General features: G+C 32.2%; 2 protein-coding genes across 6 annotated transcripts; one reads left to right on the plus strand and one right to left on the minus strand.

Annotated features, from left to right (window-relative positions):
- Positions 1-1,124: 1,124 nt before the first annotated feature.
- LOC106761983 (F-box protein At3g54460) lies at positions 1,125-12,983 on the minus strand. Of its 5 annotated transcripts, XM_014645636.2 has the most exons (11): positions 12,383-12,521; positions 8,621-11,226; positions 5,632-8,190; positions 5,337-5,544; positions 4,959-5,237; positions 4,786-4,845; positions 4,566-4,696; positions 4,107-4,221; positions 2,701-2,854; positions 2,578-2,587; positions 1,125-1,482 (listed from the first exon to the last, which is right to left on the minus strand). In XM_014645636.2, exons 3-11 carry the CDS (start codon positions 8,163-8,165, stop codon positions 1,449-1,451), a joined length of 3,525 nt encoding a protein of 1,174 aa, XP_014501122.1. In that variant the 5' UTR covers positions 8,166-8,190; positions 8,621-11,226; positions 12,383-12,521; the 3' UTR covers positions 1,125-1,448. The 5 variants fall into 5 exon arrangements, 4 of the variants coding, with proteins under 4 accessions (XP_014501122.1, XP_022636950.1, XP_014501120.1 ...); XR_001375751.2 differs by lacking the exon at positions 8,621-11,226 and having other exon boundaries at positions 2,499-2,587; positions 12,383-12,983; XM_022781229.1 differs by lacking the exon at positions 8,621-11,226 and having other exon boundaries at positions 5,337-5,439; positions 12,383-12,983.
- A 2,520-nt stretch (positions 12,984-15,503) lies between these two features.
- On the plus strand, positions 15,504-18,041 carry LOC106761435. The gene is made up of 3 exons (XM_014644988.2): positions 15,504-15,650; positions 15,774-15,811; positions 17,789-18,041. The coding sequence occupies exons 1-3, from the start codon at positions 15,578-15,580 to the stop codon at positions 17,891-17,893; spliced, it is 216 nt and encodes a 71-aa protein (XP_014500474.1). The 5' UTR covers positions 15,504-15,577; the 3' UTR covers positions 17,894-18,041.
- The last annotated feature ends 1,770 nt before the right edge of the window (positions 18,042-19,811 follow it).

Genomic DNA, 19,811 nt, shown 5'->3' on the forward strand with positions numbered 1-19,811 from the left:
AACTCTTTCTTAAGGAATTAGGAGTGGTAAAATCTTCTACAAATCAATTCATTCGATTTTTCCTTTTTTTTGAAAGATAAATTAATATATTTAAATCATATCTCATATATATAAATATCATATTCTATCAATCTCGAAATCTTGATTCAAATTCTTCCATATTTAATAAAAGATGTATCTTTCTTTAATTGGAATAGTCTTTTTTCTTAAAAAAATGAATTTTTACTTTTTTTTTCACACAGGAATTGAAGAATTTTATTTTTCTACATAATTTATATGTATGAAAATATGAATTTATTTTTCTTTTTCTAGATAACAAATCCTCTCAGTTACAATTAAAACATTTTCACGTTTTTTTGAGCAAATTTTTTTCTATAAAACAATAAAACATCTTATAAAAGTATTTATTAAAAATTGTTCATATACTTTTTTTTGTATGTTATTGTGTACGTATCCTATGCAATGTTTTATAACATCATATTTAGCTATCTCAATATGTAATCTTAAATCATAACTGCATCGTAACAAAATAAAAGATGAATCATGACTAATTGCTAAAAGTGATAAAAATCATACTTCATCTCAATACTAAAACACTCCTAAGTTATGTATTATACAGCTATGTATGGTACGCTTACATATTTTATATATACGTAGTGTTCGTGTACTTACATAGTGAACATCTACGTATTTTACGTCTACAAATTTTACGTCTACAAATTATACGTTTACAAATTGTATTTTACATATTGTACGTCTATATATTCTGTGCCTACAAATTGTAATAATGAAATCTAATGCGATAACTAAATTTGATCCAGGATTTTTGTACCATCAATTTTTTTTTCTTTACCTTTATTCATTCTTCTATCTACTATTATCTATTGTATGGTAACTAGAAATTATATAGATAAACATTCCTAATTATCCACAAAATAAATGGAAGTAAACATATCTATCAAGCAAATCGACTAAAAACTCTAGATAACACAAAAAATGAACAGAAACCCTTTTGCTAATGTATCTTGAATTTTCTACTCACTAATAATTACATAATTACCTCCCCATAACGAAATAAATATAAGCATAAATACATATGATATGACATTTGCCGAGGCCAAGGATGGAGAATAACATTGTATTTTTCAATAACCAAAACGATCGATTTAAATTCAAACTATTGACTCCAAACGGTCAACATTACATCAAATAGACTGGACTCAATCCTCTACAAAAGAATACGCAAGACTCTTCCAGTATTTCATTAATCACTGGCAAACAGGAGTGACACTGTGAAGAGCTCCATGATATATTTTACAAAAAGAATGGTTTCAACGCTTTTGAATGCATGAGCCATATTTCATTAGATGAGCATTTCTAAGACTATATCCAGAAAGTGAAACCATATTCAGGGCAAATGTCCACAATACCTGCTCTACGTAAATTAGTTAGAACTTGCTTGATGTTGATCGATCAAAACACCTACAGTAGAAACAAAAAATATATATCATCATAAGGGCGTAACTTAAATATATTGTTAGAAACCATGCGACAATTCATATTGGAAGACAGAGCAACTCAATACATTCTAATTAAATCTTTATACAAAAATAATAAAGTTAGTAGAAAAAAAAAGAGAAGATTTCATTTAAATCCAAAGTACATATCTTAAATCCAGTTAAAAAACCGTACAATTTGGTGAGGGTAAGTTTAGAGAACAGAGGTTATCTATAGGTCAGAGCATGCTGTAAGTTTCAAGATGGTGCTTATAGAACTCGGACATACAATATTTCATTGAACTTACTAAGTATATTTGGACAAGCTGATCCAGAATGACTTCTACCAAGAAAAAAAAATGACTTATGCAAGTTAAAAACAAAAACTTATAAAAATTATACGAAAGATTCTCCGAATTAGTTAATACATAAGATAATTTTAATTTATAGAAAAGTTTTTCTTTTTTTTCTTTATACTTTTCTCTTCTAAAAGTCCTAATCTACACTGGGCGAGAAATGCAAGTAGCATTTGATTCTTCCAGTCTAACTTGTAACCTTATAAACTTTCATGGACCAAATTAAGGTATTTGGTAAACAAGTTTCCTACAAAAGCTTATAGCTACCCTAAACTATTTCAAATAGCTTATAATTTACATAAGCCTGTAGCTATTTTTTCCTTCCACTAATATTCTTTCTAGTTTAATATACTTATTTTTTACCCAAGGTCTCTTAATTGTTCACATGTAACAACTTTTTTAGTTATTATTTTAATTATTACATGTTCTCTTTTTATTAATTCTTGGGTATTACACTATTAACTTTAAAAATATATTTTATCTTAAAAACCAACAACAAAAATTTTATCCTACTCTATTGTTAAGACATGCTAAATGAATAACATGACGCCATTGGGCTAATCTAAGATGATAATAATAACCTAACATGTTTGTCTATAAAACAAAAATAGAACACACGAAAAATTCATCATATAACTCATGTTACCTTACATTTACTAGTACTTCAATAATTAATTTTACTAAACATTTCTTAGTTTTTCCGAACATAGTCATAACCCTTTCACCTTTTGTTTCCTGTCAAAATTTCAAACAAAGAGTTAAGGAACAGAAGTCAAAATGCAATATCACTCATCTTTCTGCTGAATCCATATTTCCTAACAGATATGGGGAAAACACTATGAACAAACCTTCTGGACATTCTGAATTAGTATACACAGATCTTAGTTTCAATAGATAACTGCTTTCTGCAAAATCATGCAATGATTTATATCCTCGTCCCCCGCCATCATCCTCAGATTCCGCAACATCCTTAATTGGCGATCTTCTACATTTATCAGCTTCCTAGTTAAACATCAACAAATTGAAACATAAATAATAATTGCTGAAGATATGATTTAATTACATTAAATTGGAAAACATGATATGATATGATATGATCACATAAAATATGGAAATATCTGAGAAAATGTTTTGCAACACTGGTTATCAATTTTGTTCCTAATTATTGTATCTCTTCTTCATTATAAATAAGAGTACAAACACGAGTACAAGATACACAACAATAAGCAATCTTTCCAATATAGTATCATCCATGACCATTTTAGTCACTGATCCCTTGATAAGCCATGACTTTTTCCCTAGAGGCAATGACGCTGTCTTTGCCACTGAGACTTTCTCTTTCAGGTAAACAATACCCGCTGCAACATTTTTACTTTCCAGCAACCACCGAGCATATTTTGCTCTCTGGCAGCCACCACATGCTCTGACCATTTTTGCTACACAGTAGTCACGCCTTCCAAGCACTTTTGCTCTCCGACAACCATCACATCCTCATATACCATTTTTGGTCTTCTGCAGTCACCATATCCTCCTAGCAACTTTTTCTCTCCAACAGCCACCACGTCCTATGAATATTTCTGCTCTTTAACAGCCACCATGCCCTCTAAGCATTTTTGCTCTTCAACAGCTGTTGTGTCCCCTGACCTTTAACACAACCCTGTCATCAAAGTCGACCCTTCTCTGACAACCACTATGCTGCTCAACACATGGCCAACAGCTGCCATGTGCCACCAGCTCCTTAGCATATGACCTTCACACCTGCTCCAAACTGATGCATGAAGCTTGACTTTGTCAGCTCCAGCAACAAACTGGCTTATCTGCTTGCTAAGTCTCTCAAGGAGTCTCATGTTGATGATATTTATCACAAGCTTGTCTCATATGAAACATATGTTCCAACTTGAAGGAGAGTATTAAAAATATGATTTGATTACATTAAATAAGGAAATATGATTTGATCGCATCAAATAGGGAAATAACTTAGAAAATACTTCTCATTAGTAGTTCTTGAATTTGTTCGTCACTACTATATATTCTCCATTATAAATAAGAGTATACTCATGTGTACAAGATACACAATGACAAGCAATCCTTTCAATAATAATAAAATCTAAACAAAAGCAACTGAGGAGAATATTTTCAGCAACATATATGAAGGACAACATAAACAAACAACGCATTCAGAAAGACCTATCATCTAAGGTTAAGGTATTACGCTCAAATCAAATGGCGCCAAGTACAATTTATAGAGATTCACCTGTAAAAAGCCTAGCATTTGCTCTTCAATTGTACCATGCATAGCTAGTGTTTCAACGTGAATAGGACGAGAAGCACCCATTCGATGAGCACGACTAATTACTTGCTCCTCCATACTGACAAGATTTCAAGTCAGAAGATAATGAAATTGGATAAACATTCCAATTTGAGTCAAAGTAGAAAAATCCAACAAATTGGTAAACCAAAAGATTCACTGCCAATCACTTTATGCATCTGCATGGCTACAGTTGGCAAGTTGAATTCCAAAACAGAAAATTCAGTATTGACAGATAATGTAAATTAACCACACCCTGGACCACAATTTTAAATGACTAAACCATTTATGGCAAAAAAGTTCACAAAATTTTAACATGCTCATGACTTTAGAATATCAATTTATTCCTCAGCCAATAAAAAATTATATCCTTGTTTGTAAATTAGAATAGTCAGATGTATTAACCTTCTGTCCCAAATTGGCTCCATTAGAAATACATGCGTAACAAAACTCAAGTCCAGACCCAATGCAGCACTTCCATCCATTAGAAGCGCCATACAACTTGAATCATGCTGGAACGTGGCTAAAGACTTCTTCTGAAAAAGGAAAAGGTAAATTAACCAAAGGTCAGACACCAAAAGTAAATTAAAATTTTCAGAAACAACCAAGAATTCCAACATTATACCTTGTTACTGGAATGCATTGGGCTATACATTCCAGCATATTTGATACCAGCAATAGCTAACTGCCAAAGAGAAACAAGTCCAATTTAATAGTTAGATCATTTGCAAAAGCATCCACAAATGCCAAAAAAGTAAAATAGAAACACTTCACAAAAGACCATACACATAAATGCACCTGCTGTTCAATGACATGTATATGCTCAAGAAATTGAGAAAATATAAGAACTTTCTCAAGGTTAGAATTGGTCTTTGTGCTGCTCTTCAAACATTTTTGAAATGCTGATTTATCATCACTTCTATGCAGAGAGAAACTATTCTCAATAGGCATCTCATCATTGTTATTGTCTGTACAGAAGCTAGTCTCTTCGTTGGTTCCTTGCAAGGCTTTCAACTTCTGGACAAGATATGAGACTTTAGTACTAGATGTAGATTGCCAATCTGGATCCCAATTATCCTGGGTTCAACAATCAACATTGCATATTAGCTTTGTAAAACAGAAAAATGGAAGGAAAAGATAAATGTGAATGCCAACTGAGCTCTTCATAAACCATGCCTGCTTATATGACGGTTGTAGCTCAATAAGATCTTTGGGTACAGGCCACTTTGGATTAGGATTTTCAGGTCGGGGAAGTCTACTTTGCATCTCATACAATTTACTGCAGCCAGGATAAGAACACTTCGTATGGTCAATAGAAACACAATCAAGGCACAACAAATGCCGACATGGTGTAATGACCGGAAGGCGGCACCATTCCTTGCACCTTCACAATTTATTTAGAATGATAAGATTAATAAGCAGCAACAAGACAAAAAAAAAGATACAAGAAAATACAAAACCTAGGTACTACCTGACACAGTGACCACCATACAAGAGATTACATCTTATGGAGGTATACTCTCCAGAAGTAGGATCCAGACCACTTTGTACTAACATATCCATTGTTTCTTGAATATCTTCACCAGCATGTGTAACCTTAATATGTCCAGCAACACAGCACGAAAGCCTGACATTTTTTATAGTTGCCCTACGAAACTTCCACTGCTTTGGATTCAGTAGACTCTCAACATGTGAGGGATCATTCCAATCAGCCATCAATATATTACGCCTTACAGTGATTACCAATTCATTGTAACTTCTAGCATGCTCCTCATTAAAATCCAGATAAACAACTTTCTTGATGCATGGTGGGATGCTTTGTAATTCTGTCTTTCTAGCACTAATCATGCATTTGTGAAGCAGATCTAACAGACGAGACCTCCCTTCCTCCATTTCTGCTTCAAATGGCCTGAGCACACCAGCTTCCCATGACTTTTGATTCAGTCCATAAGATTCTTCATGAAGGAACCTTAGCAATGTTTGCAGATGTGGAAGTTGGCTGTTAGGAGTGTTAGGTGTAGGAGTTCCTGTTAGTATCCATCGATTAGAAGCTATCAATGAAATGGCCATTTGCAACTTGTTTGTTAAGTTCAGGCTAGACCCAAGAGTGTGCCCCTCATCTAAAATTACCCGAAACCAATGTACTTGCATCAAAACACTCCTCTTACGAGGGCCCCACTCTGCACTCAGACGACTAAAAGTGGTTATGACAATGTCGTAATCCCATGCAAGACAATGCACAGATGGCTTCCGGTGATCAGTCCAAACATAAATCCGCAATTGACCGGGCCTCACATGCTTTTCTATTTGTGTTTTCCAATGATCAACCAAGTTTGCTGGAACAACTACCAGGGTAGCCCTTGACAAGTATAACCTGACAAAATCTATAGGCTCACGGAGTGCCATGCCAAGGGCAGCCACATCAAAAGTCAAATTGTTAAGATGTTGAGGATAGAACCACTTGCACACACCTTTGTCTACTCTCTTTAAGAGGCCAAATGCTTGAAATACTTTGTGGAAGGCATTAAAATGTCTGCCAGATGCAGTACACGTGTTTAAAATAGGACCTCTTATTCCATTTGTTTCCATAGCTGCAAGCTTGTCTGTTGAAATTTTAGCCAACCAGGCCAGGGCTTTTTTTGTCTGAGAATTTATCAGTGAGTAGTGCTCCTTAAGCACGCTGGTGAAAAAAGAAACATTTTGTCTGTCACCACCATGAGTCCCTTTTAAGTGAAACCCTGGCAAGTATGTTATCCTAGATGTAGAACGAAAATGTTGTTCAGGGACACTACAACTTTGATAAAGAGGGTCAGGGTTCATACTACAAAACCATGCTGCACTAGAACTAGCCATACTATTGTCTGCCAGCTTTCGCCACTTGTGACAAGCATCACACTGAATCCATGTATCACTGTACTCAAAAGGATCACCTTGAGGCTTCCCAGGCAGCTTCTTTTGAGATAAATGAGGTGTAACATCTGATGCATGTTTTGCTTTAATTAATCCTTCAACTTCTCTTTCCTTGGATATCATAGCTTCCTCTTCATTTGTGAAGCATAGGTTTTTCTTTATGCGGCTCAAACTCCTAGTGTACTGATTTGAATGCACAGATTCCTTAAAGCGTGCCTCCACAGGTGATTTGTTTACTTCCATGGAACATGAACTCTGAAGTTTAATCATTTGCTGGTCAGGATTTGACATTCTGGCTCTTTTGGAGGAGTATTCATGGTTATCATTAGTTCTACTGATATATTGGCTCCCGTTCCTTTTACCCAATGCAGAACAACCAGTTATGTTATTACCACAGATCTCATAATAACCACATTTCTGATTACCATTATGTTGACACCAGACAACTTGTGCCTCTACTGGTGGATCTGCCAATGTACCTCGTGTCTTCATAATAAGAGAGAGTGCCGTTACAGTCTTACCCAAACCAGGCTCATCACAAAACATTCCTCCTCGAAAATCCCTGATGGTGGGAGCTTCCCCAGTGACAATTTCACCAGAAACGGTATTTACATGGAAACTAAAACCATCTTCAGTTGAGAGAAATGCATATAAAGGGTGTGGCAAAAGCTCAGCATTTCGCTCACGATGCAACATCCACTCAACTGCTGCCTGCTGATGAGGAAACAGATTTAACTTTGTACAAGGCATTACAGAAGCAGCCAATGATCTTAGATGACGACACGTTTCAGAAACCCTAGTGAGGTCCATTGGGTCAAGGGAAGATAAAATTTTTGTTAAAATATCATCAGATAACTCCCAAATGCCTGCTCTGCATGAGTGATCCATAGGAATTATTTTGGAGCTATTAAACATCCGCTGTTTTCCTATGCCAGGTAGTGTCTTGAAAAGTTCATGAAGTTCAAATAGGCTTTTCCTTGAAGAACTGCTAACATGGGGATGGAGCTTGCAACAAAGTACATGACAATCAGAAAGGTTCCAAAAGCTCTCGTTTGCTCCATGAGTCTTTCTACAATAGTCTGGATATGAAAGCATTGAACTTCGCTCATCCCAATCACAGCTGCAAACATTTCTAACTGTTAGCAAACTAAAAAGTCAACGACATGTGTAAAGTATATTACACAGGAAAATGAAGGCAATAGATTAGTCAATTTAAATTATTATTACAAAATTATGAGAATATAACTGGTGAGTTTAATAGAGAAGGTATTAAGTTTGACAAAGGTTAGAATTTATGTAAACTCGTGAGAGCTCCATAAGAGCTTCATAAACTCATAATAAGTTACTTTACATGAAAAAGAAAAGTAATATCCATAGATAGCAAATTAATGCAACAGTTCAACACGATAATTAAGCAAAATAGTTAAAAAAATAATTCCACAATAGTAAAACAACTACATTCAATAGCACATGACTACTATATAAGTATAAAGCACACCAAATAAATAAGTTCATACAATGACAAAGCATAAATTGTTAAAGTCACATACCAATTAAATAACTAGACAGAGACATCATCTAATGTCAAATTTCAATGTCCAATCCTCTAATGACATCATCATCTTCATCAGAATGTCATCACCATCAAACTCTTTCTCACAAGAAAATTGTGTATCAATATTGGCATCAAAAGTCCTATTATCAAGATCAAGTGCATCTAGAATTGGATCTCTTGTTGCTCTATCTAAGTTAGCATTTCCACGTTCATCATCACATTGAACTTGCTCAATCTCAACAACATTATATCCCTTTGTAGTTATCAATTCATCATCAGACAAAATATCATCAAACAAAAGAGCATCAATTTTTCTAATTAGTTTATTTTTCAATTTCAAGTTATACATCACATAAACCAAACCATTCATCTTTTTCTGATAGAAACAATTACTTCTCTTTCTATGAATGTATAATAAATATCAAATTCGGTAAATATATAAACCAAATGTAGAAAACTATAAATTATAAATAACTTCAATTACTATTTCAAATAAGCTCCAATTATGCTCACACCCAAAAGAGCTACAAGTCAAACTCAACTCAAATAGCAAACCACTATAACTTTGGAGTTCTATCCCAAGACATCTCCCACCATTTTCCAAGAGGCAACACTTTCCTACAATCCCTCGCATGTTCCATGAAAGAAAGTCCTCTAACATAATGAAAATCAGCGAGTTGCAAACTAATTTCTTTTTCTTTATGCAACATCCTTAAACCAATATTTTCATGCATATATACAAATCCTCTTTCACCTTGGAATCATCATGCCAGGTTCATATTCGAAATACTGAGGTAATTGGGAAAAAAAGAATCCATATATGAAACAGAAGGATCTAGAATACAACCCGTCTTCGATTTGATACCCTTTTTGGTATTGCTTTTTTCAATCTTCTTTATTTAGACTATTGTCTAAATCAAATACCAATACGTTTAACCTTCCTTTTTGCGGTAGTAGTTGCATGCAGAGGCTTGTGAAGTTGATCTTTCCACCTTTCATCAATGATTTTCCAAACAGCTTCATAACTACTTTCAATACCAACTATCCTGTACTAGAAATAATTTCACAAATAAGTAATTAAATTTCAAAGAATTTTTACCTTTTCATAGTATTATTAAAGTAGCACTTAATCTTCTCTTTTGCACAATTTATCTCCTCATATTTGAAACCCATTGTGGGTTTTATACATCCACCAATATTAGGGTCACCATAAGAGGGGTAGCAACTTTGAGGTATGTGGTTACATTCTTCCAAAACCAACTATCCAATACTATATTTTCAACTTTTCTCCCCTCAAAGTTCCAAATTTGCTTGTTTTCCACTCTTCAAAGCTAAACATGGTCCACCATGGTATTTTCAATTCAGGAAGACAGGCTAGAGTCATGAGTCGTTACAAATCTAGTCATACCCAATCTTATCAAGTCTCTTCCTTTTGTGAACTACTTCAACAAGCTAATTAACATTGTTTTACATAAATGTAGGTGTTGATCATTCTTCCCTTTTTGATAGTAACTTGATGAACTTTCAAATTCTTTCCAAAAATCAAATCAATGCTATGGGGAGCACATGGGGTCCAACACAAATGCTGCTTTTTTTCAGCAACAAATCTCGAACTGCCTTAAAATTTGAAGCATTACCATTTACCTGCACTACATTTTCCTCTCTCACAAAGTCCACAACATTATCTAACATCTTAAAAAATTTTCTCTTGCTTGTGATAGTTTGCAGTATCCCGTGAACAAAGAAACATAGTTCCTTTAGGACTACTCACCAAAAAGTTACAAACAAAAACACTTTTTCCTCTCTAACAAATTGAACTGCTTGCACTACATTTTCCTCTCTAACAAAGTCCACAACATCTTAAAAACTTTATCTTTTGTTTTTTAGATGCTTGAAGTATCAAATGAATAAAGAAACACGGTCTCTTTAGGACTATCCACCAAAAAGTTACAAATAGAACACATTTTTCATCCATCCACCCATTAGACATAATTATGCAATTTGTTCTCTTCCACTTGCCAAAAATTCTTAAAGGACTAAGTCAGTTTTTAACACTGCTTGTTTCAAAAGCTTCTCTAACATAATAATGAGATGGAGGTTTATGGCAAACCCCATATTTACCAATCATTCCAATTTTTTGGCAAAAGTTGGATTTTAATTACGTTGAATGGAATGACACTCAGGTAAAAAAAAAAAAAAAGCAGAACCTTGAGCATCAACTTCTTCTTTACAAGCTTATAATCATTTAATTTATAGTTGCTTGAACTCTCGTCTACTACTACTAACTCTTTCTTTTCCTTTAAAACCCAACATTTGTTGTCTTTCTACAAACCCCCTACTTGCTTCCTAGTCTTCATTAATTACATTCAACCTTCTTTTCTTCAATAAAGCTTCCTTGGTTTTTGCAACAGCTTCTATAATCAAAATATTTATTTCTTCTGAAAAAAAAAACAGCACAATGTTCAAAATCCTCTCTGGTTTCCAATTGATGTGGAATCTCCATTATAGGGTGCTTGGCTGTTGGGGAGTTTTGGGGCACTCTTGGGTTGTTCTATCTTCTCTATGCATTGGTGCTCGCCAAAGGGGTGCTTCAAATGTTCCCTGTCATTATGAAATGGCTTTAAATACAATATCAGTGGCAACAAACCCAAAAAGTTTATCCAAGTGGTGGAAGCAAACCCCCAAATCTAGTAATGGAGTGAAGATTGATGTGGCATGGAAGCATTGTGTTTCAATTATTCAGAATGCAAGAAAAATAAAGTGTAAATACTATGACAAGGTGCTTAAAAGGAGAACTATTGATTGAAGATCATTGACAAGAACTTTGAAGGATGTTGGAGAATGTAGAGTCGTTCCTACAAAGTTAAGAAACTAATAGGGGAGAGTTCCTCAGTTACAGCAAAATCTGAATAAAATGTCACAGTTCAATAAATAAGGAGGTTGTAGCATTGCTAAAAAATCTCCTTATTTTTCATCTTTTAGGGAAACTTCTTCAATCTTTTCCTCCCCAACCAATTGCTTCTTCCTCACTACACAATATTGATCAAAAAGTTGACCTAATCTTCTTCCTCCCCAAATGCAAAGAATTTTTTGACAAACACCCCAAGGAAGGTCCTAATACACATTTTCTTGATACACATTAATACACATTTTCCTAATAATATTTTAAAAAGAAAAAATAGTGAATGATGAAAAAACTTTCTCATCTTCCGTTACATTTTTTCCCTGTACAAATTCTCCATTGTGCAATTTTTCCAGAAAAGCAGGGTTTTCCAAGAAAACAGAGCACTCTCAGTGTGACAATAATGTTGCTACAGTAACGGAAATACGATGAGGAGAAGTTGAGTGGAATGGATGATACAAGCATCTTCTCTTCCACTAGGGAGGATTTTGCAGGCTCTTGATTAAGGCAACACATGCCATTGAACTTGTGATAAACTTCTCCCTAATTTGTCAGTTTCAACATCTGATTCATTTTTTATTTATATTTATTTGTCACACCCAATCTCATAATAGTTTCAGCCTATAATTTGACTTCAACCTAACTCAACCTCAAAAGTTGAGTTATAAAATAAGGTTTATCTTCACTTGTATACTATAATTTGATCATATCTCTAACCATTACGTATGCATAGCCAACCAAAATTGTTCATGTATCTTTCTAACAATCTAAAGTTATTAACAACCAAATTGCACTAAACCAGTAACAATTTCCGGAACACAACACAAAGGAATGCCGAAGCGAGAAGATGAGAACCTCAAATGGCGAAAAACCGCGGCGGCAACTGCCCCCGACCGCGGGAACTGCCAGCCACTCCACACTTGAATAGGAAGATACACGTCAACCAGCAGCACAACCCTAGGCGACTCGACGCACACCACGCGTGCGTCAACTTTGGCGCACTTGCGAGTGACCATAGCGTGGAGCTGGTGAACCACGCTCATGCTCCCATTCACCATCCCAACGCTGTGCGTCCTCTTGGTTTTCGATCCTCCGCCGCCGCCGCCGCCGCCGCATTGAGACGAATTCAGCACCGTAGACAAAACGACGCCGGTTTGGGAGCGGAACCCAACCTCGCCCCCGTCGCTTAAGATTTCGCAGCGCTCAGCGAAGGCTGGATCGGAGTCCCGCTCAGTGGCTGTGAGAACCGCAAAGAGGAAACCGCAGAGCTTGTGGTCCGCGAAGGAGGTGTCGCTGGACATTGTGGGAAGGAACCGGAGAGCGTAAACTAGAGCATAGAATGCGGTGATTCAAGATTTGCACCGAAGACCAGAAAATAAAAATGAAGAGAAGAAGAAAAAATTTGAGGAAGGAAAGATTAAAGAATCGTCCACAGTTTTTGAAACGAAGGAAATAAGAAAAGATAACATTGAATAAAATGACAAAACGACGTTGTTTCAGTGGGTGATGATGACGTTGCTTCAGTGGGTGATGATGACGTTGTTTCAGAGTTTTAAATTACCCTTTTGTCCTTTCTAAATCCATTAGAATGGAATTTTTTTAATATTAATTCCACTTTTGGTTCTAATATAAAATTCAATTAAAAATGTAATTCTTATATGGCTAATTAACTTCTTTAACTTCTAAAAATATTCAACTAATTCATTTTCACTAAATTCGTATTAATATTGTATACATACACATCTTACACGGTTTTCAAAATTTTTTATTTTTAACTTGTTTATCATATGTCAGACTGTATGTATTGTTGTGTCACCTGACACATGATATGTGACGATGACAATTTAAATTTATTATACATCAACTTAAAATATATAATATATTTGGGATACTAAATTTATAAATAAGCTAACCAAGTAAAATACATTTTTTTTAATTATTTTAAATATTAAACTTTAAAAATTATAAGTCTTATTTTATATTTACATTTTTATATATTAAAAAAATATAAGTTTAAAATAGAAATTTCCTTATTAAAATTAAAAATGTATAAAACTAAATTAATTTTAATGTTTAGAGGAATAATTTGATGTAGAAATCTTAAAAGCATTATTTTAATATATAAATATATATATATATATATATATATATATAATATTAAGTTTAATTACTAATTTTTCTTATTTTAGTAAATAAACTTGTTCTATTAAAAATTAGTATTAAATTGTATTAAAATTTTAAATGTAGAAAATAAATTGAATAGAAGTTAATTTTATGACACGACAATAACTTAATACGTAACGCAATTTAACACTTGACAAAATAAATTCAAAAAATATTAAAACAAAATTTAAAATTAAAAATATTACAAGATGTCATGTAACGAAAATGACTTAATTGGATATTTTTTAAAAATTAACAACTTAATTGCATTAAATAAGAATTACGAGCCTGTTTGGAATTTTCAAATAAATAGGACTAAATAAGCCAACTTGTGCTATACAATAGACTTGCTGAATAGTGAGTGAATACCCAACTATGTGGATTTCAGGACAATTCCAGGAGTCAAACAAATATAGCAAGTTTATTATTAGTATTTTGATTTCTGCTTATTATTATTAATTGAAATTATTATTATTATTATATTTAATATATAAATTAATTTTAATCTATAATAGTAAATTAGTTTTAATCCACTTTTAATTGAATGGAATTATTATTAAATATATATCTATTATTTCTAATTTCATTACTTTTTTATAAAATTAAATTAAAATTATTATTACAATTTATTTTATTACTTAATTAATTTTTTTCTAGTTGAGAATATTAATTATATTTTCCGTTTTTATTTTACTTCTTGCTTAAATTATTAATTTTTAATTAAAATTATTATTACTAGTAATGTTTAGTAATATATAAATCAATTTTAATCTATAAAAGTAAATTACTTTTAATTCAATTTTATTTAAATGGAATTATTATTAAATACATACCTATGATTTTCAATTTTATTATATTCTTTTTTAAAGTATCTATTATTTCCAATTCACGTAATTTTATGAAATATTTTTATTAAATGGTTTAAAGTATATTATTTATAGATAAATTATTATTATATTTATTATTATTTATAGCATATCTATAAAAATAACACAGTGTGTTAAAATTGTTTCTTTAATTAATTTTGATAGTTTTGTTTATTATATTTTGTTTGAAGTTTGAACATTTCATGTTTAAAATTGTTCAAAATTCTACAAAACCTAATGCTACGTGTCATCTTTAAATATTGTCAAATGTCAATATACCATCCAACCACTTATTAATATTTTAAGTATGTTAAAATTCATTTTTTAAATAATTTTGGTATTTTTTATTATTGTGTTTGTTTTAAATTTAAAAAATTACATTTTGTGATAGTTTGAAGTGTATTATATATAGATAAATAAATAAATAGACAGGTAGAATCATCGACATTAATCATTATTCTTAAAATTAACAAAGAATATCATAAAAATAATCAAATTGAATTATTTTTAAAACTTAAAGAATTAATGTCGAAGAAAATAAAAGATTAAACTAAACGAAATCCAAGCTTTCGTTTGGAATGGAAGGATCGAAATAAAAATAGCAACATATATTAAAAATCAAAATTATATAAAGACATTCCATTTTACTTTATTAAAATAAAATAATACAGCAAAAAATACGAATACAATAACGTTGATTTGGACTTGTATTTTTTTAATCTATAATTATACAAAAATAATCAAAATGATTGTATTTTTTTTATGCATATTTCACTTTTGTAACAGTTTATTTAAATTTAATTATTACTTTTTAAATATTTATTTATTTAAATTTAACTAATTAATTTTTTCAAACTATTAAATAATAAACTACCTGAAAAAAAGGGACACACATTCCCGACGGTTTTTTTTTTTTTTTTTATCTCAGATCAAAAGGAATATTAAAGTTAATAAAACCAAATTCTGATTACAGAGAAAAATCCAAGTTGAAGAAGTAAGTTAAGCGAAAAATAAACAAGGAATGGCTAGAGACAGCGTCCTCACTCGCGTGGCGACCGGAGCTGCCGTGGGCGGTGCTATTGGCGGCGCAGTCGGTAAGATTGTACCTCTTATCCTCTGTTTGGTTACCTCCTTCTCACTAAGCCAAACACCGCACATCTTTCGCTATCTTCTTCGGTTAATCTTGTCGATATTGAAATTGGGTGTGTTGCATACAGGTGCCGTTTATGGGACTTACGATGCAATTAGGTATAAGGTATGTGATTCAATTCCTCTATTTATCTAATGATTAATTGCAAAAGGCAATTTGCCTCTTTTATAATTAGATTGGGGGCGGTTATGTCTCAAAAGACAATGTTGATGTTTTAATCAATGAAGAATTGGGGGAAAAAAGGTTTGTTTGTTTTGCATGAAGGAAATCATATTGAAGCCAGAAGCTATTGCAATGGGACATCAAGTTTGCTTCTGATATTTTTTTTTAACTTATCTTAAACCCTAACTAAGTGTAAAATTAATGTAATATGAAGCTGCTAATCTAGGGCCTTTGCAACTTCTTTAACTAATTGTCATTATTAAGAGAACAGTTCTGATGAGGAATTTAACTGTTGATTTTTTTTTCTTCTAGTAGAACTGAATCAGAATGTGGGCAAAATGGAAGACTTATTGAGTAAATCCTTCTCTCTCTTGACTTGTGTCTCTAAAACACTTCCCCATCCCAAAGTTTCACTTTGCAATCAAGATGAAATTTAGTATGTGAGAATATCATTTCTTAGTCTACTGAAGTTAGTTTATCACCAGTTCATTACCTGTAGTTCAGTTACCTGATGGTAAATAATTTCTCAAATCCCCATTAACCGTTTTAAATGGAGTTAGATTGCAGTTAGTTAGGCTTCATGTACTATAAATATATGCTGTAAGCACAAACTCGGTACCAATTTTACTACTTTCCTCATTTTTCAATCAACAGAAAGTTGTCTAAAATTCTGTGTTTTCTCTAAACTCAACATGACCAGTTATTGTCATGGCTTCAATCTACCTGTTGCAAGCACAAGCTCGGTACCAATTGTTTATTTTTCATATTTTTAATGCACAGAAAGTCCTCTAAAACTCTCTCTATGTCTTCTTTGAACTCAAAATAAGAGCCATATCATCTACTCCTTATAGATCTTCCTTCAGTAATTTTTTGACAGAAATGATTCAAGCTATATTTTATCATCCTTTACATCAAAGCTCTTTCTTATTGAGTTCATTTTGTATTTCTGCATCAACGTATCTCTCCAACTCCTCATTGGCTTTCCAAAGTACCTTTGGTTCTGGCTATTGCAGATTCTATCCCTGAACCTTCTGTTTGGGTTTATTTCTCCCAGTTTCCTAGAGCGCAACCTATATATTGTTGTTTTGGATGATTGATAACTTCTAAATGCAACCCTTTCTAAATGCAATCTATATATCCAGTTCTTATTATCTTTTCACATAGCGTAATTCGTCGTCTTTGGTAAAGAATCTACCCAGCACCTCTAAATGTAGTCCTGACCTCTTCAATCCATTAAGAAAAACACTCCCACGAGTTATTCAGGATCGGTACTTTGCGAGGGTCTTGTGTAGTGTTGCTCATGGGATCCTTGGCAAGTGTTGTGAGGCCCATTGTCATAGGGAAAATCTGAAGATGATAAGGTGATATACCTTTCCTGAATGATAAAATTCACCTTGTACTGGGATTTCCTTATAAAAAAAAAAGAAACAAATTTCTTACATTGTAAAATTATGCCTATTAGTATTATTTTATAGTGTGTTTGGATAGGGAATTTAAAAAGGGAAATTAATCTTTATAGAGAATTTGAAATGTTTTATAACAAGACAGTGTTTCTCATCTTGATTTACAATGTCGAAGAAAAGACAAGGATAATAATATACTCATCATTTTCAGGTTGTGGGTAGTTGAGTGTATGCAATTATGATGTTAGGAAGTATCTTACGAATTAACTATTTTAGGGGCTCCTCAGTCCTTGTTGCATATGTATCTAATATTCAAATTTGGATTACCTGTCAGTCATATGCATGCGCAGCCGCGAGGCATTTAAAGGATTTATCTATTTAGTCTCTGTTGGCATATATATGTACACATATATTCAACTGTTTGTCTGGTTTATCTTGAGAGTGCAATTGCTTGTATTTATGAGTTGATGTAGCTTCCGTTGTTTAGTTTCTCATATTTGATGTTGAAACCTTGCAGGTTCCTGGATTCCTCAAGATAAGGCATATTGGACAGACAACTCTAGGGAGTGCAGCTGTATTTAGCCTGTTCCTTGCAGCAGGAACCTTGATACGATCGCACTAGTTTGTGCAGTCATGGTGACGTGTTTTCTTACAATTTTAGCCAACAAAAAAATGTCATGTAACCTCACATTCTGTAATCTTTTGAGTGTTGGAATTAAATAAAGAATTTTTTAATATTATATACATATAAGAAACATATAATTAATTGATTTCATATTTTATTATCTATGCTAATGTCAAGAAACTTTCTCTATGTTGTGTTTCACTAGGTTATCTATTGTTAATCTTGATATCTAGAATCTACTAATTCCTAATTATGAAATTTTGTATTTGAAATTATGGTTTATCTGTTTAAACCTCACCTTTTTTAGTCTTCATACTTTAAAATGTGCCTATACAGCTTAAAGTTCTGTTCTAGGGTTTTAATGTATTCACTGCTAATGTAGGATTTTTGAAATGTGGGTCAGAGGCGTTATGATCCCTTATTGTTAACTACACAAATTTCCCTAGAGTATCTAATCATGTCTTATTGTTTATAGAGTCTCGTATCTTTAATACTCTTTCTTATATAAAGCATGTATATCACAAGAATCAAATGTGTTACGGATAGAGAAAAATTCATTATAGCTCAAGTTATTTTGATTAAATGTTTACGTAATAAATTATAATATATGAAGGCAATTTGTATTTTAGCATTAGATCATGACAGATAAAAGTACTTTTTAGTGACATCTTAAGCATTTCACGGTATAATTCAAATATTATATTTATTTTATATTGAATAATGTTTGTTCTAATTGGCCTTACAAAATTAGATATCTGATTTTTAAGTATTTCATGGTATAATTCAAATATAGGTTGAAGTTTCTCAAGGAACTTATTTAAACAAAATATCCAACTTAAAAAATTGTTCACTTAAGCGTTTACCAATCAAAAAAGAGATGCTACAAATATCAATATATTATTTTTCACTTAAGGGTTTCCAAATCAAAGAAGAGAAATGCTAACAAATATCAAAACATTCTTTGCTACTTTCTTTGAAGGCTTATAGAATTTCTACTCTCTATTAATAATCATGTCCATTCTACTGTAAAGAAAAGCATAAAATTCACTGTTTTAAATTGCGATGGCATTTCATTGATACAGTTTTGTTGAGATCTTACCATTGCAGAACACTATCAGATATGGACAGAGAGCACAAAAACTTTGACATTGTGACCTTTTCTTTAAATATTTGCACTATATACTTAAAAGAATTCGATTTATACATTATTGACCGATTAAAAATTAAAAATCCTGTAAGTTCAATTTCAAAATAATTATGGTAAAAGTCAAGTAAATTATAATGCATAATATGATTGAATGACGGTATATGGAATGACCACCCTTTACAAATCTATTTACTCTACTAAAAATACATGTTTTTCTTTATCATATTTAACAGTTTTACATCACTTAAAAATCGAAATTTAAAATAGTTTAAATATTCTTTTCTACTTTTTGATACTTTTTTAAAGATAAAAGTGTAAGAAGAATTATTTGTGTGTATTTTGTATGATTTGATTTCAGTGATGTAAACTATTCTTTTCTTTGTTTGGTTTGATTGTGAATGCATGGATTAATATAGGGATGTGATGTTTGAATAATGACCAATGGATTGGTAATAACCTTCCTTTTTAAAATATTATTATTGGGTGATACGATACATGTTTCTTTGCATGTTATGTTTTTATTTACAATGTTGAACCAACCTTGTTTTGATGAATAGACTTACTCACTAAAACAAGACTTGTCTCTTCATCAAAATCGAACGTACTAAAGTATTAAAATTAAAAAATTTATAAAATATATCTTATATAAAAGAGATTTAAAGGTTGAGAAAAGAAATAATAAAATTTTTAAATTTATAATTAAATTTGAATGTAATGTTTATATATTTAAAAAGTTTTTAAAGTATACAAAGGTTTAGTAGACAAAAA

This window comes from Vigna radiata, chromosome 5 (assembly GCF_000741045.1).
Source record: "Vigna radiata var. radiata cultivar VC1973A chromosome 5, Vradiata_ver6, whole genome shotgun sequence".
Lineage (NCBI taxonomy): Eukaryota > Viridiplantae > Streptophyta > Magnoliopsida > Fabales > Fabaceae > Vigna > Vigna radiata.